Raw genomic sequence first — 22,961 nt, 5'->3', positions numbered from 1 at the left:
TTAAGGGTTGTGACGTGGTTAGGCTAAAGGTTATAGAAGAAGAGGATAAAAGGCTCAAGACCCTTGATTAGCCCCCAAGGTGTGCAACCTCGCTTTTGAATCTTTATATTTTTATGCTTGAATTTCTATTCTTTTTTAGCCCTTTCTTTTGTTTTAGCATCTATTTTATTTTTATAAGTGTGGGCAATCCCGATCATGCGGTCTATCACTCACTTGGCATTCATGTTTCTCAGGCACGGTACCGAGCACTTGATAAGAGACGCAATCTGAGACGTGTTCTTATCGAAGATATTTTCATATCAAAGACATTGGAACACTTGCCCTTTTGTACACTTTTATTTATTTTTGCTTGCTTATTTTTGCTATTTATTTTGATCTTTTGAAATCACTCAAGCTTTTTAGAATTGCATAAGTTACACACCATCCCATCCCAAGGTTAGGTAGATGTAGGTTGAAAAAATAAAGGGTCTATCGTTAGACGAGGCTCAAAGTGGCTTATGAAGAAAGGATTGTATATTTGAAAGGTGAAAGGAGATATGATGTGGCTACAAGGGGTGCCTCAAATCATTGGTATACCTTGTGTTTAGCTCGGCATGGATTTTTTTTTTCTTTTTTTTTTTTTATTATTTTTTTTTATGCAATGCAATGTGATGATCATGTGCAAGGAAATAGATGCTCATTTTATTAGAAGAAAATAAAGAATCTACAAAGTTAATCTAAGGAAAGGAAAAGGTGCCTATGCTAGACTTATTGGGGAAAGAAAAGATGAAAAAGAAATAGAAAAAGAGTCCATGAAATCTTGTCGTTGCAGCTCACCTCTTGTCTTGTGTCATTCGCTTCATCATCACCCAGTCTTCTCGCTAGCTAGAGGCAATGGGACCTTGTTTGCTTCTATGAGGTCTTGAATGAGATTTTAAAACTTGTAGCATTCATCAGTGGTATGACCGTTTCCTCGATGGTACTTGCAATAGGCATTTGGATTCCATCTCGAAGATCGATTTTCTGGTGTTGGATCCTCGGTAGGGCCAATAGGTTTGATTAATCCTCGATCATAGAGACGATCGAATGCAGCATCGTAGGTCATTCCAATGGGTGTGAACTCTCGCCTGGGTTTCCTTTTAGATCCTTGATTGTCCATGGCTAATACATCATTATGGTCAAAGGTACTAACATTATTACTAGAGTGGGCGTTTTCGGAAGAAGAAGGATTGTCGTTCTTCTTTCCTTTCCAGCCACTGTGGTTACTATTGTTAGTAGCTTTTTGCTTTGCGAGGTCATCTTCGATTTCAATACTTATGTCATAGACGGCTTTGAAGGTATTCAAGTTGTATTGATATTTTAAGTGCTTTGAATACTTCTCTTGAAGATTCTTGATAAACATCCTCACAGATTCCTTTTCGGTGGGGACCTCAATCATCTTGGCGGAAGTTTCCCTCCATTTATTAAAGAAAGAAGTGAAACCTTCATTCTCTTTTTGTCTTAGCATCTCAAGTTGTCTATGATCGGTTTCAACTTGAATATTGCACTTGTACCTATCAATGAAAGCGTTTACTATCGATTCCCAGGTAGAGGTTTTCTCCTTGTCAAGGGAGAAGAACCATTGTTGGCAAACGGTTTCAAGAGATAGTGGGAACAGAGAGGGGAAAACCTTCTTATCGATACCCTTAATACTCATTATGGTTTCAAAAGCTCTTAGATGAAAGTAAGGGTTATCTGTTGCCTTGAATTTAGGGATGTTAGTGGCGTTGAACTTATGCGGAAGAAGTTCCTTGTCCAGCGAGACCCCTTGTGAACTCATGCCCTGAAATTTATAGTCACTAGATAGCTTGCTTAGACTCTCTTGCATGAGGTTCATCTGTTGTTGCTTCACGGGGTCATCGACTCTAAGTGCGAGAAGTTTCAGTGTCTCAGTCACAGTAGCCAGTTGGTTCTTAAGATCATTGACTTCTTCTTGAGTTGCCATTATCTTCTTAGCCTTCCTCTTTTGACGAATCGGTTTATCAAAAAGCGAGACTTGAATAAAGAGGTTGTCCTTGATTAATCGCCCTTCTCTCCTCGACCAAGTACTGTGGAAAAGGAATTTGGGGGTACTGATTGTTAATTATTTGACTCAAACTTTATTCAACATGCAATGAATGGAGGAAGTGAAGAAAGATGGAAGAATGTGAAGAAGATTTAGGTGGAGGGATATGAAGAATTAGGAATAGAATGTACTCCCCCAACTCAAATGACGGAAAGACCGACTCATGCATGGACCTAAGACATGGCCATGGTGATGTACTCAACGTGTGTGCTAAGACTAGTGAGTGTAGGTGATATGTTAAGACTCGTGTCATGACCATGTGGCTAGACTATGTGACTAAGACTCGATTAATGACTTGACAAGGTGTTATTGACAGCGAAAATTAACCGAATTAAACTGAGGACTGATTAATTAGACCCTAGGTGATGACTCGACCAATAATCCGAACTGTCGGCCAAGCGACAGGACTGGCGTCACAATGTGGAGGTTGGCGCCAGACAATTTAGCTGTCGTCTGGCGCTACACACCATAGTGTGGCGCTACAGCTCAGACTTTGGCGCCAATAGTGGAGCTTCGGTCTGAGACTGTTTTCGGTATTATTAGTCAACCGGGGTTTGCCTAAAGTCGTACCAGGTCAATTCCGATTGAAAAATTAGACTTTATTGACTCAAATTAAATAATCAATTACTTAATTAATTAATTAGGCAAAGTTCTTTAAGTCATTAATTTATTTATTCTCAACACAAATCAACAAACGGTTAAGAGAAACATAGAATATATATGCACAACAAATAATGCACAATTAGTCAAGTAGGCACAATATGATGCAATGCGTTCGCAACCTAACCATGGCTCTAGTTCTCTAAAGTTCGGGATATAGTTTAGTCAAAGAGGGTCCATGGTTAATTGTCCGGATGCACCGCGCGGAAGCCTAACCGTGAAGTGTTGGCGCGAGTGGATGGGACACCGCGAGTTTTAGAAAAAACTCGCTTCCATGGTTTGGTGAATTCAACAATCTCGGATGTACCCTTTGTTGCACGGAGCGTTCAATCGGGTAGATGGAGCATGAATTCCCATAGGGTTATGTCCATATGTAAAACACATATGGGTTTCAGAAAAGTGAGAAAAAATTCAATCAGGAAGTAGGATCGAGCAAACAATACGAAAAACCGGTTGAAATTAGAACGCATATTTCTGGCTCGGTATTGGGGGAAATTGGCGCCAGCAAACAGAGACTGGCGCCAGATTTTAACTGTAGCGCCTGGCGCCAATGCTGGCGTCTGGCGCTACGGCTAAAAGTCTGGCACAAAGCTCTGGCCCCTGACGCTACTTCCCACATGCCTCAGCAGCTTTCTGTGCTCGATAAAATCTTCCAGTTTCGCGCGGTGTTATTTCAGTCTTAGTTGTGAAAGATATTTCTCAAATTTCCTACGTGTAAAATCCTATGTTTTTAACTCATTACGGATGGTCTTTCCAATGAGATCTTTTTTTATGTATATGACAATAATGTTAATCAAAATTACGCACATGAAATACTTAGAACTTTTCGAGTCACATCCACTCATCCTAAATCATTGCCGAAACAAATTCAGGAATTAAAATAGAAATCCTCCCCAGTGGAGTCGCCAAAAACTGTAGGGAATAATTTCAAGCCTTTAGAATCCCACTAGCTTGAACCCCACTGTGATCATACACTAAAGTACGGTGGCGTCCAAAAGGAAAGAAGATAGAGCAAAAGAGTCGCCAACAAGTTTTAGAGGAACTTGTAAACCGTTCACGAGGATGAAGGTTACACCCCTTAACGATCCAAGAGATCGTCAACTCCATAAGGTCATGAACCAAATAAGGGTTCGGGGATGATGGTACAAATCCAACCTAAAAGAGATTGAACCTGCCCTAATAATAGGCCTCTACTTTATTCTGATCGTATTCATGTGCGCTTTTAGATTAACATGCAATCAATAGGATTAACCCTAAACCTGTTTAATCTATGTTGGTTGAATATTAATGCACAAATAAATCTATTATTGGAGACCACTTGAATTATAATCATATTAACCCTAACAAGATTATTAATTATCTTATTAAGCATGATTACAAGTACAAATTCCCTTTAAACATGCAATAAAGGTGATCAAGCAATAAATAAATAGCATCAAGCAACATAAAAAATAATCATCATCGAAATAATAATAATAAACCATAACAATTATAATAATTATCATGTTCATGTTAATATTAAAGCATAATAATAATAGCAAGATCCTAGGCATGATACTAACAAGATTAATAACAAACCCTAGCATGTCACTAAGCATTAAAAATCAAATCTTTAGCCCTAATATGATACTAACATGAATAAATATTAGGAAGAATATAGGAAGCATCGTAACAATCATATTTAACATTAAAATTACCCTAGACATGATACTAGGAATCATAATAACAATTTAAACATGATTTCTACATCATAATATCAATAAATCAATCAAAGTACTTACTTTGATGCTTCGTACCTCTTTCTAATAACAAAATACACACGTTAGTAACTTCAAGGAAAATAATAATCAAAACAATTAAATTAAATAATTGAAAGAGAGATTTGGGACCAAACCCTCAGAAATTAAAAACCTTTCACGTCTAGGGCGAAGGCAACTTCGAATATGGCTAGGTGTTTCTAGATCTTGAGAATGCGGAATTTTGTGTGAAAACAAAGTAAGAAAGAATTGAATGAAAGAATGCTAAAGAATTAATGATTGTTGATGAAAGCTTGAGAATGAATAGAATTGGTTGTAGGTGAATGTAGATGATGAATTGGTGAATGAAAACGGAGTTTTTGATACGATATTTATAGAGAAAATCAGCCAAAAAAGATAATTTAACAAAACAGAGTCTGACGCACGCAAAACAAGGTTGGCGCCAACCCTGGCTAGCTGGCGCCAGGCACCAGTGGCTAGCGCCAGGCGCCAATGGCTAGCGTTTGGCGCCAAGCCTGGTTCCAGGCGCCAAGGCCTGGGGTTGGACGCCAGTCTTGATTCTAACGCGTTTTCGAAAATCCGATAAGTTTACCGTACTGGAGGATAAAATAATATAATTCCTTTGAAAATGCTATTTGATTTTGATTAAAACTCTGAAAAGTCAACAAAGTCAACTTATCAATGCTAATTGAATTAGGAATGAAAAGAACCTTCTAGAAGACTAAAACCATTCCTAATTGCATTAGGAATGATAAATCACATTAGGCGCTCCCCTAGATCATTGGGCCGCACATAAAGCTCAAACCGGGCCCAGTTTAGTAAATTGGCCATAACTTCCTCAATATTCATCGGAATTGGGCTTATAATATATCGTTGGAAAGGTTGATAAGTCTATTTTATATATATTTTTATTCCCCGTCCCACGGTCATATTTGTGCTTATTTGAGCTCTACGGAGCTATTTTTATTACTAATATACGTTTTCTAGTGTTTTTGTAGAGTTGGTATTATTTTGTAGGAATTTGCAGAATTACGATAATTCCTGAGCTTATTGAGCCACTACGAAAATATTAGAGTCAGATCGTATTTTATGACCGTATATTTTAAGCCCAAGGCCGAGTTAGAGAAATTTATTTCGGGGATTAAGGGCTCGATACGTCCAAGATTTTACAAGTTATTATTACTATGGACCAACCAAGGAAAGAAATTGGGCCAAATAACTAAATAGCTCAAACGTACAAATCTAAGCTTGCAAGAAAGTTACTGGGCTTCAATCTCTGGGCTTCAACACGGGTCCAATCAAGCGGATCAAAGCAAACTCGGGCCGCAGATCTTGTTATTTGAGATTTCGTAATTGGGTAGGAAAGCAAAAGTCGGTGGACTTGATTTGCTTCTAGGAGGAGTTTGAGTTGGAGTAGATGTTTGATTCCTCAAAAATTATCCTTTGACTTTTCTTATATAATAAGGGAGGTAGTAGTACGTGGGGGGCAAGTTTTAGCGGGGAGATTAATTAGTTTTAGTTTCTTTTTCATTAGTTTAAGATTAGTTTTAGTTAGTTTTCTTTTCTTTTTCTCTCTCTAACTTTTCTCTCTCTCCCTTAATTAAACTCTTAGTATTATTTTCTCTCTTGTTTCTCTCTCTACAACTCTTTGTTTAATCTCAGTTATTTATTTTATTTCTTCTATCATGTCTTGTTTAATTGCTTTGTTTAGTTTATATTTAATTATATGTGAGTAGTTTAATTTCTAGGGTTTATGGGGATCTAATAAATAATATGAAGGGGTAATTTATTGTTGTTAATCATCAATGCTAGATTAATTTCCTATTGATTGATTTAATGCTCTGTGACTAGATTAGGCCTATCTTTTATGCATGAGTTTGACAATATTGATTCAAGAATCGAGAGATGAGAATTAATGTTTAGGTCTAGTTTCAATAGGCAAGTTAATTTATAAATGGTTAAGTCAAGATTCGAGAGATGAGATTTAATACCGGTAAATTAATCGTGTAATTGTAATACGTAGCGAGAGCCCTTTACAATCTGGTTAATTGATGATTGACTATTATTGATTATTGGTATTGCATGATAATTTCTTATTGGATTGTTTTAATGTTTTACAATTGCGGCTTGTAAAAGTATAGCAATATTAAATTGATGAATCGAGCAGATGTTAATTTGATATTAAAGGCTATTTTCAATAAGAACTTAGATCTAGTACATTGCGAGAGCCTGTTAGATCTATGTTGATTAATAAATTGCGAGAGCCTGTTAGATCTATGTTGATTAATAAATTGCGAGAGCCTGTTAATCATGTTATTTATGCAATGTCAATGATTGATTACTATGTTTTACCCTGGAGTATTATTTATTGGTGAACCTATGCCCTAGATCCTTTCATATATTGTTTTCTTCCTATTCTCAACCTTAGTAGTTTAGTTCCTTACTTAATTATAAATATTTGTTACTTAAATAATTTAGATTATAATAATTAATTAGAATTAAAAAGACCTATTTCCCTGTGGAGTTCGACCCTACTTCCCTATCTACTTTAGTTAGATATTTAGGTAATTATTTTTGATTAGGGGATACGACTTTACCCTGTCAAAGGTCTTTGCAAGCCCCATCCAACTACACTAATATTGGACCCATATCATGAACCAACCAAACTGGATTGGTTGTTTTCTTAAAATAAAGTTTTCAAAAACAGGGAGAAGAGAAAAGAAATAAAAAACTTTCCGCAACACTAGACCTTTCCACACTTTCGTTTCATTCGATTATGATTCGTCGTGAAAGGTACTCATCACTAGGTTTGGTTTTGGGGAGACACAAATGGGTGTCGACAATGCTACTATAAGGTTGACGTGCTTAGAAATAATCAAAAGTTTGACATAATAAAAGCAAATGACCAAAAGGAAGACCTAAATTTACAAGGTAGCCAATAAGCCGCCATAGAAGAATTCAAGCGGTGGCTTATGATGTCAATTCCGCTTCCTCAACGACTCTTGCAAGAATGTGGTCGTATGTATGTTATGCATGTACTCCGTATTATTTTTTTCTGTAAAAGTTATTAACATATTTTGTAAGACAATCAGTATCCAAATAAGAATAACTTTTATAGGTGCAAGGGCAATACTAATTTTGTATTTTCTCTTACATACTCCCTTTAATCTTGCGTTGTACTTAGAGCTGTTGGTTTCTAACCCAAATTGTTAAGCCTGATTGTTTCGAACTAAACTATTAGAAACCCGTTTATGAAAATCGAAAACTGACCCGACCCAATTTTTTCCAACCCGAAATTGCACTTAATCAAATTTGTACAAACCGTTAATAACCTGGCCCGTTATCAAGTCAAACCATTAGAACCCAAAACCGAAAACAACCCAAACCAATTACATCCAACCCGATAATAGTAACCCGACATATTTTAAATCGAATACTGTTAAAACTCGGTAAAAATACGATAAACGTTAATCGTTCCAATCCGTAATCCATTATGACCGAACCGTTTATAACATGTATCCCGTTAAGACCGAACCGTTTTCAACCCATAACCCGTTGAGATCGAACCGTCTACAAGTTACAACCGTAACCCGTTGAGACCGAACCAATTACATACAACCTGTAACCCATTATTACTGAGCTAGCCGTTTACAACCCATAACCCAATATGTTTATGATCTAATCCATTTAATTTCAACCCACTACTTGATAAAACCAACTTATTTAAGACTTAACTCGAATACTTGATTATAATCTGATCCGTTCCCACCCATTATCTAATTAACCCGACTCGATAATGATCCGATTTGATTTTAACCTGATATGATTTGAACTGAAACCCGCTTCAAATTGGGTAAAACTGTGTTTCAAACCGACCCAGTTTAATCTAAACCGATTATGACCTGAGCTAATCATGACCCGACCCAATTTCACCCGTTCTTTTGGTATCGAAAACTGTTTACAAACCGACCCAATTTAACCCAAACCAATTACATCCCGACCCAATTACGACCCGAACTATATTGAACCAAAATCTGTTTTTAATTGGCTAAATCTGTTTTCAAACCAACCCAATTAAACCTAAACTGATTATAACCCGAACCGATTACAACATGACCCTATTAGGACCTAACCCAAATAAAAACCGCAATAAAAAATTTTAAAAAAAAAAAAGAAAAAAAGAAAGAAAAACCAAAGTGACCCGATAATTTTCAAAACCGACCTGCTATCATTTCAACCCAATAAACCGACCCGTTACATAACTCGAAACCGATAAATTTAACCCGAAACTAAATTGTTTACTCGAATTGACACCCCTAGTTATACTACATTGTGGCCTAAACTAAAATAAACTGGCCAATCCCCTTGTTCAAAATAGGTATATAGTATATACTTCAAATTTATACTTCCTTTGCAATCTTTGATTTACTTCATGTTATGAACTCAACTAAACATTTTTTATCGTATATATCCGCCGTCGCCACCTCTAAATATACTCAAAAATAACTACAAAATTTTATCAAGAATTCAAGATTGGCAAATACTGGACCTTATTTAGCCCCAACTCCCCCAGGGCCCCAAGTGAAAGCTACAAAGACTATTGATTTAGTTTGACCAATACTTCAAATTATGGACTTAGCTTCCTAAGCTTAAATTCATTGCTTGAAATATACTATTACGAGTAATACATAAAGCAGTTGGACTTCCATACAAGAAGTTTCAACTAATAGATATTATCCGTGATAGTTGAAAAAGTCATCAAATCAATGCTAGACTAATTAGCAAATAAAAGTCATCACTCCAATTCCACACCAAGTGATGACTGACTAAGTGAATTATTAGTTAGCTAATCTCCCGTCTTTTTAACAACTTATCTCTTGAAACACAGACTAGCTTGCAGCTTGCTTGCTCTGCAAAATGGCAAAAATCAAGCAAATTTCTCTTTTTATCTTTACGTGGACTATACACAGCTACCTCTTCACAAATTTTGTTTCGAGTCGATGTCTAGATGATCAAAAATCTTTACTTCTTAAATTCAAAAATAATCTTACCTTCGCCCCTAAAGCTTCAGACAAGCTTGTGGGTTGGAACGAAAACATAGACTGTTGTAGCTGGAGTGGCGTCAAATGCGACAACTCCAATGGTCAAGTCATTGGCCTGGATTTGAGTGGAAAAGATATCATCGGCGGCATCAACAACTCAAGTAGTTTGTTTTCTCTTCAGTTCCTCCGGAGTTTGAACTTGGCGAATAACTATGATTTGCAAGGTGAAATACCATCAACAATTGGGAAACTGTCTAGCCTAACTTACCTCAATTTATCCGAGGTAGGCTTCAGCGGACAAGTACCCATTGGAATTTCGCAACTTGTCAAATTAGTTGTTCTTGATGTTTCACAACAATATACCATGGGCATGGGTTTATACCTAAAAAACTTAAATTTAGCAATGTTGATTCAAAACCTTACGAGCATTCGAGAGCTTTATCTTGATAATGTCAATATTTCAACCACATCGAAGAAATGGTGCAAGGCGTTATCATCATCACTCCCTAACCTTCGAGTCTTGAGCATGTCGGGATGTGACTTAAGGGGTGAAATTCACAAGTCCCTTCTAAGTCTTCAACATCTTTCCGTGATTCGTCTAGATTCAAACCCTTTAACAAGTCCAGTACCAGAGTTTCTAGCCAGGTTCACAAACTTGACGAAGTTATCACTATCAAATTGTGGCCTTACAAAGACAGTGCCTGGAAGTATTTTTCAGGTACCCACTCTTATAACCCTTGACTTGTCGGCGAACAATAATTTACAAGGGACTTTGCCCACGTTTTACAAGAACGGGTCTCTTGAGGAGTTAACTCTTGCATTTACAAACTTTTCAGGCTACTTGCCAAGCTCCATTAGCAACCTCAAGAGGCTTCGTAATATCAATCTTTATTACTGTCAATTCAATGGAAGCATACCTTCATCTATGAAAAGTCTAAATCTACTTGAGGATGTGGATCTCTCCCTTAACTATTTTTCGGGTTCCATCCCATCTTTTTCTTCGGCCAAGAATCTAAAAAACCTAGCTCTTTGGAATAACCTATTAAGTGGCTCAATAGATGAGCTTGACTGGGATAGCCTACTCAACTTAGAGAAGCTTGACTTGTCATATAATTCACTAGATGGAAGTATTCCTACAACGTTATTCAATCTCCCATCACTCAAATTGATCTATTTGCAAGAAAATGAATTCAGTGGGCAACTGAATGAGTTTGAAAGCATAGTTTCTTCAGAGATAAGTACCCTCGATATCAGCAGCAATAACTTGGAAGGCCCTATCCCAAAGTCAATTTTCCAGTTAACTAAACTAGAGAATTTGGATCTATCTTCAAATAGGTTCAATGGAACACTAAAACTGGCGGAATTTCGACACAGTTTCATGAACCTCTCCCAACTTCTACTTTCATCCAACCACTTGTCAATTGATACCAATGTAAACTCCTCTTTCCCTCAGCTACAAGTTCTAGCTTTGGGTTCTTGCAACCTGCATACCATTCCGAAATTCTTAAAGAATCAATCATTAGGTTACCTTGACCTATCAATGAACCACATCACAGGAATAGTGCCCAAGTGGATGTGGAGAATTTTATCTGGAGGAGATATCAAATTAAACCTTTCATCCAACCACTTTGTAGGAATACACCCACCTCGAACACTCTCAAACACTTCAAAGTCATCATTCTTTTCCGTCACTACCTTAACCCTTGACCTTCATTCCAATAATCTTCAAGGAAATTTTCCAATTGTCTCCTCCAACGACCTAAAATATTTGGATTTTTCCAGCAATAACTTCTCTTCCATTGACCCAAACATTGGCAACTATCTATCCCAGGCTAATTTCTTGTCATTTTCCAAAAACAAGTTAAATGGGAGCATTCCCACAGCACTATGCAATGCCTCAAAACTTGAGTTTCTTAACCTGGAATACAATCTTCTGAGTGGAAAAATTCCTGATTGCCTTATTGCTATGACTCAACTCATTGTATTGAATTTGGGAGGTAATTATCTTGAAGGTGCTATCCCTAATAAATTCCGGAAAGGTTGTAGCTTACAAACTCTCCATATGAATGGGAATTTTTTGCAAGGACAGATACCTGGATCACTTGCCAACTGCAAAGCATTACAGATTTTAGATTTGGGGAACAATCGATTATATGACACCCTTCCTTGCCACTTGAAAAGCTTGTCCGACTTAAAAGTTCTCGTCCTTAGATCCAACAACTTCCATGGAACAATGGTGTGCCTAGAGAGCCCCTCAGTTTGGCCACAGCTTCAGATTGTGGATTTAGCTTCCAATCGTTTTAATAGTAGACTAACAGCACTGATGATTCTTAAGTGGACATCAATGATGGCTAGCGCAACTAAAGTGCAAACAGAACCAGTCTATGTGCAAAGTAATGTATCCTCTACATACTATCAAAATTCTGTGACAATCAACCTCAAAGGTCATTCCTATGAGTTGCAGTACATCCTGATAACTTTCACAAGCATTGACTTTTCGAACAATGCTTTCCATGGAGAGCTTCCAAGAGAATTGGGAAATCTAAATGCTCTTGTAGTGCTCAACCTTTCTCACAACTCATTTTGGGGCCATATTCCATCATCATTTGGAAATTTGATTCAGATTGAATCGTTGGATCTCTCTTGCAATGCCTTAACTGGGAAGATACCTGGAGAGCTTGGAAACTTAAATTTCCTTGGCTACCTGAACCTATCCTTCAACAAACTAACAGGAATGATCCCAACAAGCACTCAACTTCAGTCATTCGATGCATCTTCATACGAAGGCAACCAAGCATTGTATGGCCCACCATTGACTGAGCCAGATTCGAGGGCAACTCCACCTACCTCTTCAGAAGGATCATATTGGAGTTCAAAGAACAAAATAGAGTGGATGCTGATGGGTGCTGAAGTCGGGTTTCCTATTGGGATTATGATCTTCATTGGGCCTCTTCTCTACATCAAGAGATATAGAGAATGGTATTGCAAGCATCTTCATAGACTGGTCATGAAAATCCTACGCAAAGAAGATAAGAGTGCAAGGGGAAGGAGGGGAAGAAGAAGGAGAAACCAACAAAGGCAAATGCGCTAGACCCATATAAAGGATGTAACAGTAAAAACATATGGATGGTAAGTATGGTTTTAATTTGTTGGTTTGTGAATTTTAAGTATTTCTCTAAATTTGCTTTGGTTTTGTATCCAAATACTACCTCCGTTACAAGTTATGTGCAACGATTTGACATAAAGCAGAGAGGGAAAATGTCTAATCGTTGCACATAACCTGTAACGGAGGTGGTAATAAAAGCAATTCTTTGAACTACTAACAATCATCACAAACTTCTTTGCTATGTTTATCCCTCATTTTAATTTTCTGCTTTGCTTGCCTATATTATTTTTTATTTAGTTTTTTTTTTTTTTTTTTTGTGAAATTTCTAACATTATTTTATTCAAAAAAACCAATAACAGTCGTTACAAAGTCTCCCATTATTTTGCTAGCTATTACTGATTTACTGTACATGTAAGATATCGAAATATAATTATCATAGGTTGTTAATAATGAATTCAATCCCTCACAAATTTGCATGCTTTTGAATTGATACTGAATTATGGTTTTATTTTCCATGTAGGTATTGCTGGCATGTACGGATTACAGAAATACATTGTGCCAACTTAGAGTTTATAATTAAGAGCCACTGGTAATAAAATTGTGTAGCATTTAATTAGTATAGTTTGAAAAATTTAAGGGTTGTATTAGCATTAAGGTACAATACTAAGAAGTATTACTACTTTACTAGTACTGCTGCCACTCATCTTCTATGATATGAATTACTATAAATCTATAATACTATCCCTTAATAAGAGATCTTATAGATAGGTGAAACTATTTATAGCAAAACGGCAAAAGCTTAGACTGTTATCTTTATCTTTTCATTTACTGTATTATAAAGGTACACATCACCTGAAGCATACACGGCCAACAAGACCAAAAGGCAAGACATATTCGATCATAATTTCAACTTAAAAAAACAAGCAACGAATATTAAAATACAGCTAACCTGGTTAATTTGACCTAATCCATGTAAATGTAATACAATACAGTTTAAGACTCGTGAATCATGATTAGAGAACATATAGCACCAAAGAAAAAACTAAATCATAAATGTGTCTTTCTTTAACATTGAACATCCACTTAATACTGATATATAGTCAAAATTACAGGTGATTTCAGTGACCCGTTTCCTAACAACCTGATTAAACTAGCAAAACAGCATTTATACAGCCATCATTCTCAGGGTCATTTGTCACTTGAGCATACTTCCCTGAAATTCGCACAAAAGCACAGTAAGGTGAGAAAAAGAGAAGGAAACACAAGGTAGCAGTCAACAATGAGATTTCAACAAATTATCCTCGTAAAAAATAAACTTGAACAAATCACTTACCCCATACTACTTTCCCAGCTGGTGTGACCAGACCAAGTTCACTCACATTGACCTAGAGATTTTACAAAGCAAACGAATTAGCAATGCATTAGCAGTAAGCCAACCTAAAAATTATGCACCAAGTGAGATGTACCTCAATGATAGTACCCTTGGTCATTACACCAAGTGAACTGTACATTGGACCATTGGGGTTCTTCTTCACTCCGATGATCTCAAGATTAAATGAACATTTTAATTCAGGATGAGTGACATTAGCCTTGGTGAAACGCAATCCTGATGGACGGATAAACCGTTCATACTTTGGTGGTTTCCTAGTGAACGAGGGACCAACAAATGTAGCTTTTGTTATCATTCTTTTCCATTGCTTGGCTGCAAGAGAAAAATTTGTTACACTTAGCTACCAATAGAACTGCTAAAATCCAACATAACAACGCTTCGTTACTGCCTCACATGAAAAAATCCTTCATACACACAGCAACTGGTTAAACCAATAGAATCCAACAAATACTTGAAAGCACTTCATAAAACACTTACTCTTCCTTTTCCCGGACCTTATAACTTTAAACATTTCATCTTCAGCAACTGGTCTAACCTGAGGAACAGAAATTTTTAACCAAATTTAGAACCTTCTGGAAATGCAAGTCTGCCATCTTTAACCACTCGAGAGGGAGAGGGAGATTGTTAAAAACGTTCTTTTTTTTTTTTCAAATCAAAATAAATAATGGTAATCTCAAACCCCAGTCTGATATTAGGATAGAGAGTAGAATCTAGTGAAAGGAAAAGAAAAGGATATGACAATCAAAAATCTAACCTTATAAAAAAAAAAAAAAAAAAAAAAAAAAAAAGAAAAAAAAAAAGGGAAAAAATCCATAGAGCCTTGAATTGGACATATTGAAACTGGAAAGTAAAAATAAAAATAAAAAATAAATAAAAGGGTTGGAATCCTGGCTATTACTACAAATAGTTATAGACATAGATATAAAACTGCTTTGGCATTTGCCAGGTTCGTTACAGTAGATAAAATCTCAGAAGTAGAATATAGATGATTATTAGACTAACAGACAAGACAAAGTTAAACTTTACCTTGGGTAATGGAACCGCCCATTTTGCATTTTTATCTTTTCTCTTTTGCTTGATTGTGTTGCTCAGAATCTATTTAGCAAAGAAAAAAAAAAAGAAAAAAAGAAGTCATAAACAAAATAAATAAGAAGTTACAGCTGAGCATAACACATACACGTTTTAGCAACCAAAAGTTAAATTAAGAAATTCCAATACTTCAGTATCAAATAGTTAGTAAATAATCTAACTTAGGAAAAACTTCCTTGAGACCTCTTTCTCAAACCAAAGATTGCTAACAGCTCGTTGACATATAATCTTACAAAATCAAACCCTCAATAGAAGAGAGAACTCAATTCCAAGGACATAATGAATACACCCAACTCTATGTGTTGCATGTTTGCAATGATTGAGCCCTCTTCCAGCATCCAAACATCCAACTTCAAATATAAACACCAAGAAGATTAATATTGGTATCCAATTACCAAGGATAGGACTAGCTTTGGCTCCTGTATGGTTATACATAGCTAAAGCCTTAAAGCAGAGTTCTAGGGGTTTTCATTCTTCCATATGGTTATGGGCAGGGCTAATAAGAAAACAATAATATATTAATTCTTATTTATAGAGGTTGAGGTGGAAGAATAGTGTCATTGTTCCCCACCTCAGATCCCTGTTGTCTAGGGATCAAATCACATGGGACTCATTTAAGAAATTTCCCTTATCTTCCTCCTCTAGTGATCCCAAAGGAAACAGCAATATCATTCATGTCCGTATGACTACAGAAGAAGATTTAATACAGGAACAAATTAAAAATTAATTGAAAATTCTTGACTAAGCAACACAACCTGTTACACTACAACAGGATTCAGCATGCAACAGTAGCAAAAGTTTAAGCTCTATTTACATCTCTTCCGGTTTCCTGGAAATCATGGAAGAAGATCTAGGAAGGAAGATCTTCAAGACAATAGCCCAATAGCACTAGTCCTTGAATGCATTCTATGATGGATTCTAGCCCAGACACTTTACCAATTAAAAAAATAATAACTTAAACATTTTACAAATTTTCAAGCAAATTGTGAGCAAAAGGTACACTATAGCATATTTGCTTTTAGCCCAGGTTGTGGGGAAAACAAATAAACAAAATTTCTAAGGTTCCATGATATCGAGTGACCAGGTCATCAGGGTGAAAGATAAGAGTGAGTTCTCAAACAAGGCATATAGCTCTGACCACAGACTGCTTAATTCAACCTCAATACAAAAATTGAATCAAAATATGAAAAGTATTATTAATCATATCAGTTGAAAAAAAATCAGAGAATATTAATTAGCACTTGTTGAGCAAAGGTACGCTGTCTCCAAATGAAACTAGCATAAGTGCATAACACACCCACCTTAGCCCTTGCTGTTTGCTCACGATCAAGCAAATATGCAGGAATTGCTCCTTCCTGAACATCTTCATCTACCTTGCGCCTACTTGGTGTTTCATCGTGCATCTTAAGTCTGTTGGTTTGCACAAGTTACAAACAATCACAGAAAGAATAGTTATAATTTATAAAACACCTCAACACAGGGAAATAAAAAATACATAAAATATTGAAGAGAGGGGAAGTAGGGGCAACGGGCAATCAAAATATGAGCAAACAATACCCAATACCATTTACATCATCAGATATAACGCAACAAATGGATACTTAAAGAGTAATTAACTTTCACAAGCTTCATTAATATATTTAGAAAGCTCTCCAATCTCTTAACAAATAAGAATACAATTCAGGTTTCTTCCCCAATATTTGACCCTTCCATATCAAACCAAAAAAAATAGCGGTTAATCAGTCAATTGCCTCCTGGGTTAAGACTAAAGATTAAACAAACCTTTTCCCCCATTTTTAAGCAGTCAATGAAATCAGGATGTCACTACCAATATAAAACCTTACATGTTCACATTCTCAAATAACCAATTCTCTCAAGACAAACATAAGCATCGTGTACATCTCCGTAAAGCCAACAAAATTACCAAAACTCCAGAGCAACAATCTTAGGCCCTAAGCTTGATCAAGAAGATCAATTTGGTTAAACACTATTAGCAACAAAAGTATGCCACGGCTACCGCCTATGCGTTCCACTTCCATTATAAACCCGAAAACCCACAACTAAAAGAGTGCATTGTGCTCAGTAGTAGTTACCATTAACTCATTAAGGGCATTCACCTGATCATAATTTTACTTAACCAAATAACATAACATCTATCTCATCCTTAATTCACCACTATTTCCGATACCACGGAGACGACCCGAGCTTGTAAAAATAATATAAAGCTAACTAATAATATACAGAAAACTAAACATTGAGGAATCAAAACATAATTCTTACGTTTTCTTCATTTGAGCTTTCTCTGCATATCTCTTCTTAGCAAGCATCTTACCCTTAATACCCAAAGTCTGAAATTTTCCATTGAAAACAACAATATCACCATCAAAACAAATTATAAAATAAATCATTCAAAAAATTAAAATGCAGACGAATTTAGACTAACATTTTGGGCTTTTTTAGAGCGTGTATGGACTTCACGCGCCTCCTTCTTACGCTTACGCTCGAAGTAATCGAGACGGTATCCATTTCTCTTCCTGTGAAGCTCAATGTAATCTCCTTGAGGCTGTCAAAAACAGAAATTCACATCAAATCAATGCAAAATTGACATTATACTGATGAAATCGAAGCTCCAAAATTGCAGTAAACATCATCAAATTGTTGGAGGGGAGAGAGAAAAAGACGAACCATGGTTACGAATTTTGCTGATAAACCCTAGAATTCGATTGATTTGGGGAAAAAGGGTTTTTGGTGGCTGCAGTGAGCCAGAGGAGAGAGAAAAAAGAAGCGAGTAAGGAGACGTTGCGGAGGTTTAAGTTTAGATCTTTTAGAATGTGGGTCGGGTCGGGTCGGAATTCGTAACCGACTTAACCCATAAATGTTATGGGCTTCAATTTGTTTTGGTTTAGTTTTGATTGTTTGGATTGTTTATTTTTGAGTGATAAACAATGAATTGGATTATGGATACCTTAATTTAGGTAAGGGTATCTGGGTCGTTGGAATTGGGTATCAAAATTGGGCCATTGTGACCTTATTTAACTTATTTTAGAATAAATAAGTTCAGAAAAAATACGTTCATATCAAATCACCATTTTATGTGCAGTTTTTATCGCTAAATATCTTTAATTTCGTAATGAAAAAAATTATGAAAATCTCATATCATTAAAATACACATTATTACGAATCTAACAAGACCCCACTTGATACATTTAATCCATATAGATTATCGTATATTTAAGGTCGGAGTTTGGTAAAATTTGACATTCAGATCAGATCATATCAGTAAAAATAAGGTGAACCAAACAAGCCCTAATTCTGCTTTGACAAAAAAAAAAAAAAACACAAAGGTGTTATTTAGTCATGAGAAATATGAATCATTGTAAATGTAAATTGAAGTAAGGCATTTGTGATGCATTGCTAACTTTGGCAGTGTATTACCATTTAGTTGTTGCTAAAAGTAGCAACAAACTCCTAAAATAGCAACAAATCATTGATATTGGTTGCTATCAATACTATGAGATAGAAACCCGGTCCCTATTAGCTATTTGATTCAACTCGATCCCTTTATCAATCCATAACCTCACTCGGGTCAATTCGGCTCGGCATTGGGCATGTAAGACTCTTTGAATCTCCAGTCTCAAGAGTCGCAATTGGTATGAGTCAAACATGTGACCTCAAAGTCACATGGTGGAACTCTTACCAAATATATCAAGTACTATTTGTTTATTTCTACGCACATTATTGATAATAAGTTAATGAAATATTAGAGATAAAATTGAAAATTTTGTCTCTAAATTAAGGACGAAATTAAAAATCCGTTTCTATTTGATGTCGTTATAGCAACAAATAACTAGAAGAGTGTCAATAAATCACTATAGCCGACTTGTCAATAAATCACTATGATGTCAGTTGGTATGAGATAATAACACAATTTGTTTCTAATGGCAATAAATTAAACTAGAATTTGATGTCATTATAGCAAAAAAATAATAAGAAGAGTATCTCCAATGGAAACAAATTAAAACTTCTTTAGACGACTTGTTTCTAAAGGAAACAATTCAAAAATTTATTAACTTTGTTCCTAAATCTGTACAAATTAAATATCAGTTGTCATAGTTTGTTGCTATATGGCAACAAGACAAAAATGTGATGTCATTTAGTTTCAACTAGTATGACAATTTGTTTTAAACAACAACAAATAAAAAACACGTAATTAATTATTAAAAAACTAAAGCATAATATAAAATGTCGCTTTAATTAGGCAACAAAAAAAAAAAAAAAAAAAAGGTTGTTATTTAGTAATGTTATAGAAAGCTATTGCCAAACTTAGTTGCTAAAAAACTTTTATTTTTGTAGTGAAATAATACTTCTTGTGAAACAAATACTCTCTTCGTTTTTAATTACTTGCTCCATTTCTCCATGCGCGGTGTTTTAGGAGAAAATGGATAAAGTAATAAAATATGGAGGTAGTGGGGTTGGTGGAAAATAAAAAATTGTAAAAAGCAAAGTAATGGAGAGAATTGGAGGAGAGATAATATATGTTGGGTCCACTAGGTGAGAGAAACTAATTAAATATTGTACTTCCTCCGTTCTTTTATTATTGCACCACTTGCCTTTTAAGGAAGTTTCACAAATATTGCACCATTTCCTCTTTAGGAAATAAATTATTTGTGTTCACACTACAAATACCCAACATACCCTTATTTTTTCACACTCACTTTTTAGCTTATCAATATGTCAAATGGGCAACTTTGTATTTTTATCTTTCTCTCTCTTACTTTTTTCCACTATCAAAATATTTGTACCCAACCCCTATGGTGCAATAATAAAAAAACGGAGGAAGTATAAGTTTTCCAAAATAAGGAAATGGAGTAAGTATTTAAAAACGGCCGCAAATGAAAAGTGGAACAAGTATTTAAAAACGGAGGGTGTAGGCCCTTAGATTTGTATAATTTTTACCTGATTATAGATTTACATATAGGTATACCACTGAAAACATGTATTGACAAATATAAAGTGAGAAACGTTGCAAATTGAAGAACATGAAAGTAGTAGTACATAACTACAAACTGAGTAGATACTCCCTCCGTTTTTAAATACTTGTTCCACTTTCCTTTTTCGGCCGTTTTAAATACTTGCTCCATTTCCTTATATGGAAAGTAATTACAGTATTTAATTCATTTCTACTACCTAGTGGACCCAACAAATATCATATTTATTCATTTCATATTCTCTCACCTCCAATTTGTTCACTACTTTTGCTTTTTACAATTTTTTATTCTTCTACCAACCCCACTACCTCCATATTTTATTACTTTCTCCAATTTCTCCTAAAACTCCGTGCATGGAGAAATGGAGCAAGTATTTAAAACGAAGGGAATATTAAATAATAGAAAATGATCATGTACATAGCCTATAGGACTTCATACAACTATATAAGGTGTTAGAAATGGAAAAACAATTAAAAAATCACATTATTTACACTAATTTACGCATAATTATGTCATGCATTTCTAGATTATTATCAAACTAGAAAATATATTTATTTGTAGCACGACAGGCTACATATATTATTAATTATTATCCTTTAAAAACCCGATGATTATTATGCTGGATTGCCGACTTGCCGTTAAAATAAAGCATGAGCAGGAGTATTAATTTGTGGTCTAAGTGAACAACGGACTAATCACAATCATTGGTTCATTGGTTCATTGGTTGGAAGTCATGGGACACCTAGGTTACCGATTAATAGAACGAAATTTCATGCACTTTGAAAAGGATGACTTAATTAATGCACTAAGAAGAGCACATCTTATGAACACGGCAATTCTATAAATTGTGTGGTGTAGACATATTTTTAACTTTTATACTTCAATATTGGGGTGAGTTTGGTTGAGTACGATTTACTAAAAAGATTGACATTGAAGTTGACCGCTAAAATTGGGATGTAATTGTGATATTAATCATGCTAGTGTGGTCCTAAACGAAATTGATGGCCTAAATCTTGGTAGCCTTTATTGAGCCACCGAAAGAGACCCGTGCTTCAACCCTATGTCACTATATGTGGCTATTATGTCAAAAAGTGAAAAGAAAATGAAAGGGAAAAACTCAATTTTGGAACTCCTTTGTCCAAACATTTATTTTGTGTTTTGCTAAGTCTAGACAACAAATCAAAATTTGTAACCGTCAAGTTTAATGGTAAAGATTATTACTCACAATATTAAATTTGTGAGAGAGACTTTCACTAAGGTTATTTATGGAGTGGGGATTTCCTTCAACTTTTTTCCAATATTCTTGTGGGTATGATCTTATTGTGTCAGACTGTCAGTGTGTCTTGTGTTAAAGCAAATTAAGGTCACCAAGCCTATATAGGCCTAGAAACAGTCGTACCACATAAGGCTCGTGTCGATCATGCGAGCCCATACACATTCTATCCAACATATTGTGCCATACCAGCAAACCTCCTTTTTACATATTTATTAAAGTAGTACAAAAATGAGCAAGTCAACCCGTCATATTTGTGCTAGATTTATGTCAAATCTTGAAAATGATGTTCTTGCACGGTTCATCATGATCCACCGACATACCTCTCATACCATCATGTCGAGTTTGTGTTGGGCTTGTGCTGCAGCGAGCCATTTTGTGTGTCATATTTAATTGACCTTCTATCCATCCCAACCCATCATGTCCACCTCTATTGCTAACTTAATCTCCATGATCTATGCAAGTTTCGATCGGTTTAGAGTAATTCTTATCTGTATGTACCTAAAAACAAAAAGAGAATAGGTAAAATAAAAAATAATTGTATCACAGTATATTTTGTTTGCGGCCATCTTGTTTATGAATTTTTATTACCTCTACATCTATACTTGTACTTCCACTGTTTTATTTTAAATGTAACACACCTTCTCGGCACGTACTTTAAGGAAGAGATTTAGTAATGTAAAAGGATAAATTAATCTAAAAAATTTATACATGTATTACCTAACCCTTCTATAATCTTGGTGTTGAAATTATTCTGATAAAGTAGCTCGTTTACCTAGTTAAATCATCTCCTAAAAAAGTGTGCCAAAAAGGTGTGTTGTATTTTAAAAAAACAGAGAAGGTATTTAACAACTCTAACCGGAAAAGCCACATTCTTCATCCTATTACTCTTCTCTAATCTAAGGGTTACATGTCTTCTTACATTATTAATTTTTTATTACACAATTTTTTTTTAAAAAAATTTCATTAAACTTAATATAATTCATCTTCCATGTACACTTCATTTTCATCTCCCCTTTTCAATTCAACATTTTCCTTTTCTCTCTTTAATTTTAGCCCCTCCATCTTCATTATTTAAGCCTCATTTTCAATTAAAGTTTCAAAATTTTAATTTCTTTAATCATGTTTCCGATTACACATTATAACCATAATGACTTATTGATATTTCATCACTCAATACAAATTTGTATGAATAATATATGCATTGCATAGGCCAGAAGGCTAATTATTTCAAATTTTCAATACCTACACTTTTGCACGCACTTTTACACTTCATTGTAATTATGGAACTTTATCTACCAATAAATGTATTAATTCCTTCATGATTCTTCACCCCTCTCATATCACTAGGAGCAATTTAGGGTACACTAAGTGTACAAGGAATCTTGTACACAAGCACCCTATTGGTTGATTGGGAATTTTTTTTTTGAATGGGCCACCTTCATTTTTATTTGAATTTCAAACCTTGTTTTTTAAATTATAACTTTTGAAATTCAAATTTATCTAACCTTTCATCTACCCAAATTAATATAGTATATAATCCAAAAAAAAAAAACTCTGATTTTTTCACCTC

General features: G+C 35.2%; 3 protein-coding genes across 3 annotated transcripts; 2 read left to right on the top strand and 1 right to left on the bottom strand.

Annotated features, from left to right (window-relative positions):
- The first annotated feature begins 9,417 nt into the window (after positions 1–9,417).
- On the top strand, positions 9,418–11,104 carry LOC145569492 (receptor-like protein 7). Its single transcript, XM_081628834.1, has 2 exons — positions 9,418–10,974; positions 11,099–11,104. Exons 1-2 carry the CDS (start codon positions 9,418–9,420, stop codon positions 11,102–11,104), a joined length of 1,563 nt encoding a protein of 520 aa, XP_081484960.1.
- Positions 11,100–13,584, top strand: LOC145596867 (uncharacterized). Its single transcript, XM_081653060.1, has 2 exons — positions 11,100–12,671; positions 13,169–13,584. The coding sequence occupies exon 1, from the start codon at positions 11,116–11,118 to the stop codon at positions 12,631–12,633; it is 1,518 nt and encodes a 505-aa protein (XP_081509186.1). The 5' UTR covers positions 11,100–11,115; the 3' UTR covers positions 12,634–12,671; positions 13,169–13,584.
- Positions 13,585–13,673: 89 nt separating this feature from the next.
- Positions 13,674–17,907, bottom strand: LOC145596876 (uncharacterized). The gene is made up of 9 exons (XM_081653066.1): positions 17,813–17,907; positions 17,571–17,690; positions 17,408–17,475; positions 16,429–16,537; positions 15,065–15,133; positions 14,516–14,573; positions 14,115–14,350; positions 13,982–14,033; positions 13,674–13,861 (listed from the first exon to the last, which is right to left on the bottom strand). The coding sequence occupies exons 1-9, from the start codon at positions 17,813–17,815 to the stop codon at positions 13,794–13,796; spliced, it is 783 nt and encodes a 260-aa protein (XP_081509192.1). The 5' UTR covers positions 17,816–17,907; the 3' UTR covers positions 13,674–13,793.
- Positions 17,908–22,961: the final 5,054 nt, after the last annotated feature.

Source organism: Chenopodium album, chromosome 2, assembly GCF_948465745.1.
Source record: "Chenopodium album chromosome 2, dcCheAlbu1.1, whole genome shotgun sequence".
In the NCBI taxonomy this organism is placed as follows: domain Eukaryota; kingdom Viridiplantae; phylum Streptophyta; class Magnoliopsida; order Caryophyllales; family Amaranthaceae; genus Chenopodium; species Chenopodium album.
This window is presented reverse-complemented; position numbering and strand designations above follow the sequence as displayed.

Bases quoted from the DNA above. Each gene is read 5' to 3' on its own strand.
- LOC145569492 (XM_081628834.1), top strand. From the start codon at position 9,418: ATGGCAAAAATCAAGCAAATTTCTCTTTTTATCTTTACGTGGACTATA.
- LOC145596867 (XM_081653060.1), top strand. From the start codon at position 11,116: ATGTGGAGAATTTTATCTGGAGGAGATATCAAATTAAACCTTTCATCC.
- LOC145596876 (XM_081653066.1), bottom strand. The intron at 17,476-17,570 runs GTTAGTCTAAAT...GGAAAATTTCAG, and splicing joins GCTCTAAAAAAGCCCAAAAT to ACTTTGGGTATTAAGGGTAA. The intron at 13,862-13,981 runs GTAAGTGATTTG...TGCGAATTTCAG, and splicing joins AGCTGGGAAAGTAGTATGGG to GGAAGTATGCTCAAGTGACA.